At 40.4% G+C, this 13665-nt stretch overlaps 1 protein-coding gene across 2 annotated transcripts in view; it reads right to left on the bottom strand.

Moving 5' to 3' along the window:
• RGS7 (regulator of G protein signaling 7) overlaps window positions 1-13665 on the bottom strand; it is a 263160-nt gene that overhangs the window by 12609 nt on the left and 236886 nt on the right. Inside the window, exon 17 of one of the 2 annotated variants that reach the window (XM_059835868.1) lies at window positions 5034-5192. The exons of the other annotated variant lie outside the window; for it this stretch is intronic. Within the exon in view, the coding sequence (XP_059691851.1) occupies window positions 5034-5192 (159 nt within the window). Of the gene's footprint in view, window positions 1-5033; window positions 5193-13665 lie in introns of those variants that run through there. 2 annotated transcript variants of the gene reach the window in all.

Raw genomic sequence — 13665 nt, 5'->3', positions numbered from 1 at the left:
ATAAATATTGTGCAAATGCCACTAACAAGGTAACATTTACAGTCGTGTCTTAATATTTACTGTCCATGTCCACACTTGTAAATAAGGGCTATCATCTACCATTTGAGCAGGTTCTCAGAGTTTATTGTCATGGCAATTTCTCTTAACAATTTACAGATACACATCCCTTACGGCAAATCGTGATGATGGCACCCACTGTCATTCATGCGTTTGTGTTAAAGAATCAGGCCAGCAGATTCCTCACTGTCATCCACACGTAAAGATATCCACAGGTAAAATTGGACTACAAGTGTTTCACAGGTTAGAAACGAAAAAGAAAAGTGACCTTGGGAAAAGAGAAAGATGATCTGAAAAACGAGGGTGCTACTCAATGGACAACTGATGATGCCTCAATGACCCAAGAAGAGTCAGCTACACACAAAGGGGAACAAACATCTATGTTTTACTGCAAAGGACCTAGGCAGCACTGTGCCACATAAGCTGCACAGTTCAGTAGTGTCCATCTACTGCAAAAAGGGCAAGTTCTGTGTACAGACAGAAGTACAACAGTAATCCTCTTCCCTCGTCCTGTAAAACCTGAGTGGAAACCCTGCAGCCTGCTCTAGGTACTGTCCTCCAAGAAAGCTGTAACACCCCCTAGCCCGGAGGAGAGCAATGAAGTCACTCAGCACTTCAGAAAACACAAGTAAGAAAACCGAAGAAGGCTGTAATGTTGCAATGTCTATTTATGTATTTGAGCAGAAAGGCAGGGAACATTTTATTGTAGTGATTGTAGCAGCCTGGTCAAAAATAAAGGGATAAATTGAGGCAAAGAAGATTTAGTTTAGATATTAGGAAAAAAACTTCGTAGTGGCAGAGATAATGACTGTCTGGAGAGACTCTGAAGCCCTCAAGCCGATGTCTGTACAAACAAAACCCATTTATTTGTACACATGTCACTTGAGGACTCCACAGTCCGGAACAGCTCGAGGAGGGGGAGCTCAGCCTCAAAGAGATCGTCCTCTCTTCCACTCTGCCTCTTTGATATTGGGACTTCAGCGTATCTTCAACTCACAGGAGACAAAAGCATGAATCTGTTCAGCACAGTCAGATCAAAAGGCAGATTGGTATGATTCACAACCACTTAGTAACTTGCTTAAATAAATTGTGGACACAGAATATGTTCAAAGGAATTGTTGATAATTTCCCTTTAACATCTTGGGATTAAAACCTTATTTTATATAGGTCCCTATAGCTATTAACTTTCTTTAGCAAAATTCCTGTGTTGTATGCAACTAAGTTAATAAGTCCAGTGTTAGTTCTATGCACAACATCTCTAGCTAGAAGGGACATTAAAAATATGGTAATTTTAAAATTTAAATTCAAACAGCTGTTAATCACTTGGCATAAAGATAAATAATTGGAAGAGCACCAAATAAATCACTGGTCATTCTCAACTCCTCATTCCAGTTACTTAAAGAAAACAGCCTTCCTTCACTTTAGTTGTCTGCTTTGGCTTTTTTTTTTTTTTTTTAAATAAATAAACATCCTAAATGCATTCTATAGGTCTTGTTTTCTGGAACTGTTTTTTGCCCTCGTATTTGTTATTTCTTGGGGGACTATCTGATGTTTATGTCTCATGATTTCAAACAATATTAGGGGTGCAATCTGACAAAAGCAATTCTAGATATTCGGTATTAATTGCTTTCCAGCTGAAAAAATGTCACTGTTGGGTTTTAAAAGGAGAGCCACAGTTGATCTTGCCTGATTTTTTGGGTTTTAATTCCAACTCTGCACAGCTGTGGCCAAGTCTGGCAATCCACTAGCTGCATACAGCCTCTCTTGCTCTTGATTACTCAGTTCCCCAGTTCTCCTCCCTTGTTGGTTCTGTTCTGGTCACCACAAATAATTCCTATTTCTTACTACTGTATTCACCTTCAGCTCATTAATTTTTGGCCAGTCTCGACTACTGTTTCAGCTCAGCATTTTGCAATTTCTCTCATCACTGTTTAAGGCCTTTTTTTTCCCTATTCGGTTTTGTAGGATTGAAGGACAGTTTTTAATTGCACCTTACAGAAGAATAGGAGAATATTTTGTTGTTGTCAGGTAGGTTCCAGGGAAGCTCCCGTCTCTCCCACCGGCCATTTTCCTTCTGAGGCTGGTCTGAGAGCACAAAACCATCTCGAGGGTGCAGCAGCACCAGCAAACACTTCTTTCCCCTGTAGGCTTAAGAGCTGTTTTATGCACAAGGATGCTTGAGGAAAGAGACCGTCTGATGAATCCCAACTCTCAGATGGAAGTTCCCAGCTCCAAGTGGTTATTTTAATGAGTATTACAATTAATATCCCCCAATGGAGGGTGTTTTCAGCTTGCTGGGCACAGCCAGAGACAAGAAATGCAGTCCCTTCAGATTGGGTTTCTCTCTTTGCCTGTTTTTCCACAGCAGAGTCATGGCCTCACTGGAATTCCTAACGGGTATATCATTATGTAACCAAAGTCATATTTCAGCTGTATGGTGGTTGTACAAACATTCCTTAATCTGAGTTAATCTTAATTCTTGGAACCCTTTAAAAATCAGCTGGTTGTAGGATAGATTTTGTTTGGGCCAAATTCAGTGATGTGTAACAGTGGAGATGGATCACTTGAAACTAAGCTCAAATGAAACCTTAATACAGCTCCCTGACTACTTTGAAATCCTTATTAGCAATGCATATTTTTACTTTACAAACATTGTGTTAAATCCTGTGCAAATACAGGAAAAGACAGCCATTCAATAGACACTTCATATTTATTGAAAGGAAAGAACTAGAATAAGTACAAAATGGGTTGAGGAACACAAATGCTCCACATCTTTTCATCGGCCAGTTGGTGTTGCAAAGTGATTTGGGAAAAAAATATTTCTTAGGGTAAAGTTGCATGAAATACCTAATGCATGAATTTGAAACATTAGTTATTTGAAGGGAGTGATTCTTCAAAGAGACAGTGGTATCTAATTAGTTAACTCCTAAGGCAAAGCAGGCAATATACCAGCTGATGCAATTGGTGGCAGCAGGAGTTTGGAAATAAATACCTCTATTTGGCACTGAGAAGTGAAACAGAGCTCAAATTTCTGTGGATTGCTTGGCCCCAAGTTCATGCCTCAGAGCTCATATTTCTGTGGTAAAGGAAAATTAAATCTCAGAGTTTAAGATCTGGGGTTCATTCTGGCTATTTATTAAAATTCATCTGGCCTCCCTAGACTGTGAATATTTTGAGGTGACCTAGATGGAGCTCTTGATAAAATCAAGCTCTCATGGGGCATTTCCAGTGTTTTCTGATAAAAGCTTAATAGAACTGTGCTAACAAAAACTGAGACACTTTAAAGCAGTGATTATCATCCTAGCTAGAAACCAGAAGTGCAGTGGCGTGTGAAAACAAAGAACAAACAAAAACCCCAAACCTCCAGAAACCCCAGCTAAGCAAAACCTGAGGAACAGCCATTCGTGGTGATTTGTAATGCATTTTGTCCTGGGTTCATTCAGACTACCTCTTTAGAGATGCTGCAGTCACGGCTATGGCTGCACCAGGCTACTGACAGAGCCAGTGGAGAAGCGAGCACTCCCTGCAGAAGGCAGCTCAGCTCCCTTCTGCCCACAGCTGCTCTGTGCAGGAGCCCTGTCCCTAGCGGCAACAACTCAGGTAGGTATCCGATGTTAAATGAGATGACTCTAGCATTAATGTATTCAAATTTATTATCTGATTGTGTCTATGACTGTCCCACTTTGGGGGTTGGGGTGGGGAAGGTGTGCATTTTTACATTTGGTAGTCCCTTTGAAACAAGATTCCGGTTTCTCAATATCAGACCAAAGGCAGTATGACAGATGGTACTAGAGTTGGCTGTCCTGAGTCTATCCTGTGCATTGCTAAAAAGGCTTGTTTGTCCTATGCACCCTACGATGCCCTGGAGGTATCAGCATTTTGTCGCTTGACTTCGTTCCCATCATCACTTTTCTACTCAGAGATTCTGCCTACTATCCTCACGTCATCTCTCAGTCACAAGTGCTGTTTCTTAGGCCAAGCAGAGATTTCTGGTGCCAGATCAGTTTAGCTTCAGAAGCTCCATATCTGCTGTCTCATGGGCAACATCTACCTGCTCTCATAAACCTGTCAATAGGTCTCTGTGTGAGTAACCTCAGCAGTAGACATACAACAGCACACCTGAATAGAGCCCTTGAATTAAAATGACAGCCTCCTGTGTTACTACCCAGGGTTTGCTCTACCAAACAGTATACTTAGCACTCCCAAACCACAACCTTTTCAGCTGAAAATGTTGCATCGTATCACAAGTGACAGCAAGCAGAAAGAAATACTACCCTTCCTATTTAGCAAGTATACACCTGTGTTCTCAGCTAGCTTTCTTCACATCCGTTCCTAAGGAAATGCAGTTCAGTCGATCCAGTCTTGGGTAGCGACTGAATCGCTGTGCAGGCTGCACTATTACAGGACGGGTCTAGCTTAAAGAAAGGTTTGCTTATGTGATGATGAGCAAGCTGGAAAGGTCTCTGCTGCTAGCTTGATAAAAAGAAAATAAAAAGTAAATGATTATCAATAAAGTGTGTTTGATTAGGTGTCACTGAGAGAAAGAAAATGCCATTTCATGTCACTTTTTAGAAAGCACAAGGTGTGTAACTTTTGGGGATGATTTTGCTCTTGACTAATCTTCAGATTCAATATTAAAATCTCAAACTTCCCAAAGGAAAGAGATTCTGCATCTTTTAATGAAAGATAAAACAACAATATAAACATACACAAATTTACAGAGAAAGGATCAACTTTAATACATCTGGAGTAAAAGGTGTTCTTTTTTAAATATGGTATAAAAATAAATGCAAGAAACATTAACAGAGAATATACAGACAACAGACAAAGACACAGGCTTTCTTTCTCAATGTGAATACATCAGTGAAATGAAACCTTCTGTGCTAATTTATTGTGCAATAAATGTGATGCCATATGTATATTTATTAATATATGCATTTTTTACATTTCTTCCAGTTTTTGATTGACGTATTTTTTTAATAAACTGTGCCTAGCAGAAGCTTTTTTTTCACTGTACTTGAGCTTGCAGAAAATAAAAAGACACAGATCCAGCTTGATATGAAGGAGGAAGTGAGCAGACAGTTTTCGAAATGGAGGCATCGAAAGGCTAGAGAGTCCCTCGGAGTCTGTAATGCCTTAGTATACACAAAAGAAAACAAGTCAGGTCCTTGCTCATGCAACATCTTGTTCTACTGTCCTCTGAGTCAGGCAATCAGTGAGCTACAAAGTATGTATAATGATTTGAGTCTGCTTCCATGCTACAAGGTGATCCTTTTAGTAGGACTGCACTAGACTGGTTAACCTCTTTGATGTGAGCGATTTCCCCTGAGGAAAAGATAAAAACAAAAAACAAAAACAGAAAACAGAGGCATGATCACTGCAGACCTGTTCATCAGCAACCACTTAGTGTTGCCACATCACTGTCAAATAACTAGGGGCACCAACTGGAGTCTGTCAAATCTTAAACCACAGGAAGCCCTTACGCTTAAACACCTGCACTGCCAGCCAGCCAGATTGTTTCACAGAATAAGCCAGCAAATGTAAAGGCCATTATTGAATGAGATTGGTTTTGGCTGAGGAGAAACTAATGCTGAGGTTTTTGCTGTCAGTCATACCCAGAACTTCAAGAAGGCTACTGCAAGCGAGAGTGCCCTGTGCGACAGAGATGAATGTGCAAACTGCGGTACCTATGTCACAGAAGACAAAAAGCTACTTTAAAGTTAAGGTAAGAAAGTAACAGGCAGATTGCTTATAGGCAGGAAAGTAGCTTTTTCATGAATGCAGCTATCGGTTTGCTGAGACCATATTTACTATTTATAAGGAACATTGGTCAGGTATATTACATGTGACTGCATAACACTGCTTTGAAGGTGTTTGGACTTCCACACTGTTATTTTCCTCATCATTCCTCCTGTTGCAAGGATGCCGTTTCAGTTTTTTAGCAAGTTCTTTTAATAAGGTATAACGACTGTCCCACGAGAGTTAGGTCTACAGAGTGAAGAGGATGGTGTAGGGTATGTCACCATGGTATATTTCAGGCAGATTTGAGCTTTATCTGAGCCAGACAAAAGCCATGAAACCACATAACAGGAATTAGCTCTCCTAAGGCCACATAAAAGGAGTTCTCTCTCCTAGGGCCATCCTACCGTGGCTCTGATCCAACAGAGGCAGAGCTGGCACAGCAAGCTTACAACACTCCTCAAAATACCAGAGGCATACCCTGGTAATGTAACACAAAGAGATCATAAAACATTCAATAGAAAGTGGCTCTGTCTAACTCTCCAGTTAGATAGTTAATACTTACATTTATTGTATTGTTCATTTTAAGTGCACAACTCAGAAAAATCAAACTGATTTCAAGGAGACTACAGTAAGAAATACTGTAACTATGGAGAGATGCTACATTTTCTGCACTAAATGGTAAATGAACTTATTCTGCCATATCAATGAGTTAAGTCATCTGCTGTATTATAACTCAGTGGAATTACACAATTTAATATCTATTGTCATTATCAATTAAATTTACGCTCACAGGGATCTGCAAGTTGGTTTCGAGCATTTGCTCAAATGCAATATATCAGAGTGGACCTTCACAAAAGGAAGAATAACTATTTTATTCTTTGTGCTCTGAAATACAAGTTGAACAAATCAGGATTAATATTTCCCCTACAATACAATTTTGAAGGGAACTCGTGATCTGCAATGTTGGGTTAGACTGCTCATCCACCAGGTTCACCCTATCACCTGACAGTATTCATACTCGCTTCTTCAAAAGACGGCAAGTGTCCTTCCTGGCACGCTCTCTTCCCTGGGGGTAGCTTTAACTCTGCCATGTTCTACCTACATTAAATTCACAGCTCCTTGACACTTGTTAAGCCTTAAATTATGTTTTCTTCTGATGTAACAGGCAAGCTGTTATAGTAAGACATCTTTTCTTTTTAAATAGTCAGAAAAGTCTCAACAGCTATGTGGCACTGGAATACAATTTAAAACAGCATGTCCAAAATTAAGTGTTTTGTTAGACGATTCATGATTGTCAGCCTTGGACATAATCTAGGAAAATATTGAGCATACGCTTATCTTTGCCTTTGATGAAGTTATTTGTGCTTAATTTTACAGGTCTACACACCTGGCTGCTTTCTGTAAATACGTGTGAGTTCCCTTTAGTACTGAACAGCAGAAACCAGTTAATTAAAACAATTAAACCAGGAGCTCTCTATTAGTTATTAAAACAATTTGCTCAATACCACACTGGAAAGCCACGCAAGCTCTTGTTGTGGGATAAGAGCTGTGAAACAATTTTTTATTCTAATCTGCAACAATTGATTGTTTAGGAGTTGTAAATTCCCTGGAATTTACATAGGTGAACCATAACCAAATTCTAGCATCTCAGGAATGAATTGTGATATCACATAAACTAGGAAGTTTTGACCTAAAAGCAGGACAAAATCTAGTTGTTAGTTAGTTGATCTGACTTGTATAATCTCATTGTACATATTATTTGAATTTTCCCTTACAGACACAGTGAGCTGTCATGACAAAATTTTTCTGTATTCTACATCACTTGCTCCCTGGATATTGCTGGTCTTTGGATGCTTTTTCTCCTAAGCCCTACAGTGATCAGGACTTCTCTGGATGGTCCTCTCCTCCCCTCACCTCCCCTCCCTGCCTCAGAGAATATTACACTTCTTAAAGATATAAAGTCTTCATCTGAACAACAATAGTGTATGCTCTTTTTCCAGGTATTAGTAGTTCTAATTTAAGTTATAGCTGGAAAAGTGACAACTTAGAAGATACACCCTCCTTAAGAGATCTTCTTCCATGTTTATTCTGAATCATACTTAGTTTGCTGATTGGGAAAATAAGCTTTTACTACACAGAATCCATAGCAGCCTCAAATACAGAATTGCCCCACCTTCTTATTCAGATCTGCAGGGATTTATTATTTTCCAGTTTAGAGAATATTTCTTTCAAACTCTGTTCCAGAGCATACTTTTACTTTAGCTCTGTACAGTAGGGTTTCGTCATTATCACTTCTAGGAGATTTCCAGATTTACTCAATTTACAGACTGATGTAAGGATCATCCCTTGTGGGTCATAATTTAAGAGCTGAGCCCAGCTATTTCTTTCAAATACAATGTTAATAGCATTTCCATAAGTCAAATTTTGATTTGGGAAACTACATCTAACAGGCCAGTTTTGAGAGGTGTAGCATATGAGTCATCACACAAAGGAAAATATTTCCTGTGCTACTAAGATTAAAGAACAGTTGGAAAAAAAGTGGGAAGAAGTAGTTGATGTTTGTCCAAAGAATGAAAAGCAGACCTTTAATACTTTCAATATATTCTTGCCATCAACATTTAGAAGTATATGGCCAAATTCTAAACACGATTAGGATTTTCGGCTATATTGGTGCACTTCAGACATGTGAATTGAAACTATTTACTAATAATACAGAAGCCAAAATGAAACCCCCACACATACCTTGACAAGGGAGTCGGAGTGTGAGGAGGCAGCACAGCAGTTGGAGTGAGCAAATACATCTAAGAATACAAAATCAATTGGCCTCAGTGTTCATGTCCCTACCTTAGTGTATTAACTAACATAGAGTTGTCCTTCCAACTGTACTTTTAGAGAATTTAGGGGGAAAATTACAAAACCATGGGCAAATTTATGAGCTGCTAAATATAAATGTGCTGACTGACGTCTTTATGCAGTGTGACACTAACACCTCAAATAATCAGGCAAACAAGTCAGCAGCAACCTCAGTACATATGTGGCTTTTAAGAAATCAATAGGAAATTTATATAGGGGCCAGAGCTGACATGTATGGTAGAGGAAGATCAAGCCTTTTCCTTTTAGAAGACTAATTCTCTTCCTTTCTGCTAAGCAACCTCAATGGCTCCTTTTTCATGTTTCTTTATTGCCAGCGCAGATGCTACTCCCCAGGACCAATACTGGTAGAGCTAGAAATGAGAATTCCATGCATCTGACCAGGTGTAATAGAGAAACAGTGTGAACCCCACTGTGAGCAAAATGGGATGCAGAGAGAGAATCGACCCTCCTTGCTCTCACTGTTCCCCATCTGGTCATGTGTGACACACCTGCAGCACGCCGGCAACTCGGCCGGAATCGGCAGGGAAAGCTCCCAAGTGACATCGCAGTGCCGGTATATAAACAGCCCCCGACAGAGCACATCTGGAAAGGCACAGGAGCAGAAACAGTCAGTCCCTTGCCAAGAATAGGCAGCCCTTGCTCCTCTAGCACAGGGGAATTGCTTTAGCACCACTCAGGGGGTCAGGATTCTGCTTCAGTTTCCACAGCAGCACGGGACACTGCTCTCAGCCACCCGTGCAGGTGTATTTCTCTTTCAGACATGTGAGGAAGGGGAGGAGGTTAGCATTAACTGAATTTGGGGCACGAGTTGTCAGCACAGCTGCAGCGCTAAGTGGTTGCATGTGCAGGAAAATCCTTCTGCCTATCGCGGGGATTTGCATGCCTCTGTTCATTTCTCATTGGGGCCGTACCGTTTCCTGGAGTGGTCCGTAGATGGGAGGCAGCAGCTGAGTGACTGTGTTCCTATTCTGGCTCGCTCCAAATCAGGTGACACTCCCGATTTCTTTCTCCTTCCCCACTGATCATTACGTTTACTGATGAGCTGCTCTCATTTGTGATTAACCTACAAACTGTTGCCAGATGGGGTAGTTTGAAGCGGAATAACTATCTGAAGTGTGGGGTAACACATAAGATTTTCCAAGGCACCAATACACTAGACAAATATTTTTAGTATGTGTCCTAAGCCTGACCGCTCTCAGGTTTCTATACCTCTCTGCAGTTCTCATTCCTGCAAATAGCTTAAGACACAGGTAAATGTTTGTCAGCTGGGAAATGGCAGACACTGGCTTAAGACCTGAAATGGTACGCACTGGCTCTTCACTTAGAAGAACCCCTCAGCTCCGCTCTTCCATCACTGAGCACAACAAGCCATCTCTTTCCTGAAAAGGAAAAAGCCCTAATTTCTGCAACTATTTATTATTTTTATTATTGTTTTGTATTTGTCAAACAAGAAGCTTTGTGATTCTTTCTGGCTGCTATTTTTTTGTTTTAAGTTTTAGGAATAACCTGTAAGTAAATTTCAAAAGTATAATCGGGATTTCTTCCATGACTGTGCATTGAACATGAGATCCCACAGCTGATACTGCACTGAACCTCATTCATAATGCTATGCTCAAGAAAAACATAGCCCTTGGTGGGATTTCAGGGCTTGGTGTACTTCTGGTCTGGCACAGTAGAGCTATTGTGTACATAACAAGTTTTACCTGTTCATACAGAAAAATTTCTTGATGAACAATTTAAATTAATGTATTATCAATAAAAGGACAGATTTTAACATGGCAAGACCTTACACTGGTTTAAGCATCTAGAAAGTCTATCCCTCACTTATAAGAACTGAAGAAGTTATTTTTAAGAGTTTTAATTTCCCTCTCTAGACCATAATTTGCTATGTCATGTTAAGTGAGATTGGACTGAGCCACTGTGAAAATGTGCTGTGTTCAATGGTCTTCACACTTCTCGTCTCATGCATGAAATGGTGTAATGTTACTGGTTTGGAGGGGAAAAACATCAAAGGACACTGGTAAGTAAGTTCTTCCAGCTAAGTGGGAGAAGACAGCTGGAAAGGGTGTGGGTAATGTAAGAGATAATGGTTTTAAATTCAAGGGTTTTTAAATGGTGTCCAGTTTATGAAGTTATGAGTGAAGATAATTATCATCTGATGGCTCTCTGGTTTAGTATACGAACTGAGTGTGGTCTGTTTTGTTCTGACTGTGTTTCCAAAAAACATCACAAATTTGCAACAAGCACATTTTTTTTGCCTTCTCTACAATTGGGCAGCAACAGATAAAACTCCAACACTGACAGTGGTGCCTGAAACCATGCCACCAACAAGTGATGATGGAGTATCTCCCCCCAGGCAGCTCTGAGGAGAGAGACTGCACCTTCTTGCCCTGCTAACTTGGTTCCTGATGAGACAAAAAAATTTGCATGGGGTGGAAATGAAATTAGCCCACTCCACTGTAAATGAGATCCCTTCGTTTCAGGCTTCCAGACTGGTGATCACAGCTAAGCACAGCGCTGGCACTCACAAAGGTGTCTTGCTCAGACTACCAGCCTGCCACTGTCACAAACCCTACGTGCACATGAGAAATTAAAGACTAACGTCGTCCTTTAAGGACCTCTTTGTTTCCATCAACATTATCAGCGCATATTCACCTGTTTTTTTTCTCTGCAATGTAGATGGTAGTACTTGAAGTAGAGGAAGTTGGCCGATTTTTGTTTTGTTTTATTTTGTTTTTTTTAAATATGGATTTTTTTCCCCCATGTAAATTCCTCAAAAGAATTTCAATTTTTAAATGCCTCAGAAACAGCTGATTTCCCCCTCTCTACTACTGTGGCACGCAATGAGATCTTCCTGCTCCCCGACTTAGACCTTTAGCTTCCCTACTCACCATCTTGGGAAGCTGCAGGTGACTGGACCTTAATTATTCCCAAAGAGAAACCCGAGGGGCTGTGCTGGCCAAGGGGGAAGCTCAGAGCACACTGTCACCACCACCCCCCGTGCCTCCAAGTCAGAGCTCTGACACTTGTGGTTGCCAGCGTTATTTCAAGGCAATGCACTTACTCAGTGGCATCACTCCAGTAGTGCTGAAGTGTATGTGCACTGTATTTCCACACAATACCTGGGACAGTGAATAAGTGAGGCAAACCAAGAACAGCTGTGCTTACTAGTCAGAGGCAAACTATAAAGTGTTTAGTAATAAATATTACATATAGCAAATGCCAGTTTGCTATTACTTTATCTATATTGTACATGAATGCAGACCTGTTTCTAACACTATTCATATTGTCTGTTGTGGACTGCCAAAGGCATTAGCAATTTTGTGCTATAAAATCTACAGAGCAAGCTAAATAGCCAATGTTTTTAAGCTGAGCATTTAGGGCTTTCATAAAGTGCACCAACTTATTGAAAGTTTTCTGGAAAGAAAACTCTCCAATATCAAAGAAACACAGAGCTGAGCCTAGGGCTTTTTTGTGTGTATAGCTCCATTTTTATTTTGTCTCCATCAGACTAGAATAACGACTCAATATATTAGGTTATTTCCACTTAATTCAAGGAATAGTACAGAGGGATCGCCCTTACAAATATTCTAAACTTCGTAGTTTAACAAATGTTCCTATAGCAAGTAAAACCCACTTTCATTCATCACTGATCAGGAGCCTCTTGCAGTCTCCGTCTTAACAAATCAGGTTATGAATTACAAGGTCATCTTCTCAGGTTCAGTCCCTAGACACAACCAAGGTTACTGGGTTTTTTAAACACTTCAAATGGAAAAAACTGAGGTTTAATTTAGTTCAGTACAAACCCACTTCAATATATGAGAAAAAACCCAGTGAAAATTAGTCTAAATTTTCTAAACCATTAGAGGAGAAGAGAAACTGTAATTTTCATCTTACTAAATCATTCAGAGATGACAGCATTTATCCAGGCTGTAGAAGACCTGCTTCACACCTATTTTCTGTATTAATCAGAAGAACAGATCTATACCACAGTCCCTCACCTCACAGTTGAACAAGTTAATCAGTACACTGTAGGATGTTCTGAGAAACATTTCCCTCATCTCTGCTGGTTGGAACCACTGTACCAAGGTAGATAATTACATAATATAAAGTCATCATAACCGAGAACAAGAACGGAAGAACAAGGATGTCTGGTGGCAAGGGGTCCTGGGGCAGTGGGTAATGTGAATTCAGTCATCCTGGGGAAAAGGTTTGCACTTGAGCATCCTGACATTCTGTGGATTAATTTGAAGCCTCAGAGTTGCTGATCTAATAGAGAATATAGATCTAGCAGTGGCATGTTTTACTTTCATACCTGACCCGACTTGACAGACTCCACCCGGATTCACAGGTAGTAGTTTGAGGAAAAGCAAAACCACAGTTTTTATTTTATAGCTTGCTCTGTGAAAAAAGAATCGCCCTCTTGTACTGAAGAAGTACTAATGCTTCACATCCAGAAATCCTTATTCCCATTTCTAGCTCACAGCTGGTTTATTGGGCCTGCCTTGCATCTCTGGCATCCTGCTATTCTGGTACTTCTGCCCTGAGATTAGCACGACGAAAATCGGGCACGCCTGCAGGGCATAATGCTCCAGTGTTTGTGCACAGAACTGCTGGTTTATCAGTACCGCTGCTCCGACAGGGATTATCGGAGAGTCATTTTAGTGCCTCCCAGTCTGTCTTCACTTCCTTCATTTTTGTGCTGTGTTCTCCTCACATCTGTCTGCAGCTTGCTATTTCTCTCCTTATAGCCACCCATTTACATACTCTTTACCATAACCAGTTCCTGATCTGTGGGCTGTTTAAACTCCCATGAATGAACGTAGTTATTGCAGCTTGCCAGGCACTGTGACTGGGGAAAAGCCTGGCTCTCAGAGGTCCCAGATGTACTATACTACCCACTCTCTACACTCTCTTTTGTCAACATAGGCTCTTTTATTAACAGGGAACTTCCTACGGAATTATCATGTAATTATCATGTATAATGTTATC

This window comes from Gavia stellata, chromosome 2, assembly GCF_030936135.1.
Source record: "Gavia stellata isolate bGavSte3 chromosome 2, bGavSte3.hap2, whole genome shotgun sequence".
NCBI classification, from domain to species: Eukaryota; Metazoa; Chordata; class Aves; order Gaviiformes; family Gaviidae; genus Gavia; species Gavia stellata.
Note: the sequence above shows the minus strand (reverse complement) of the source record. Positions and strands in the feature narration are given on the sequence as shown.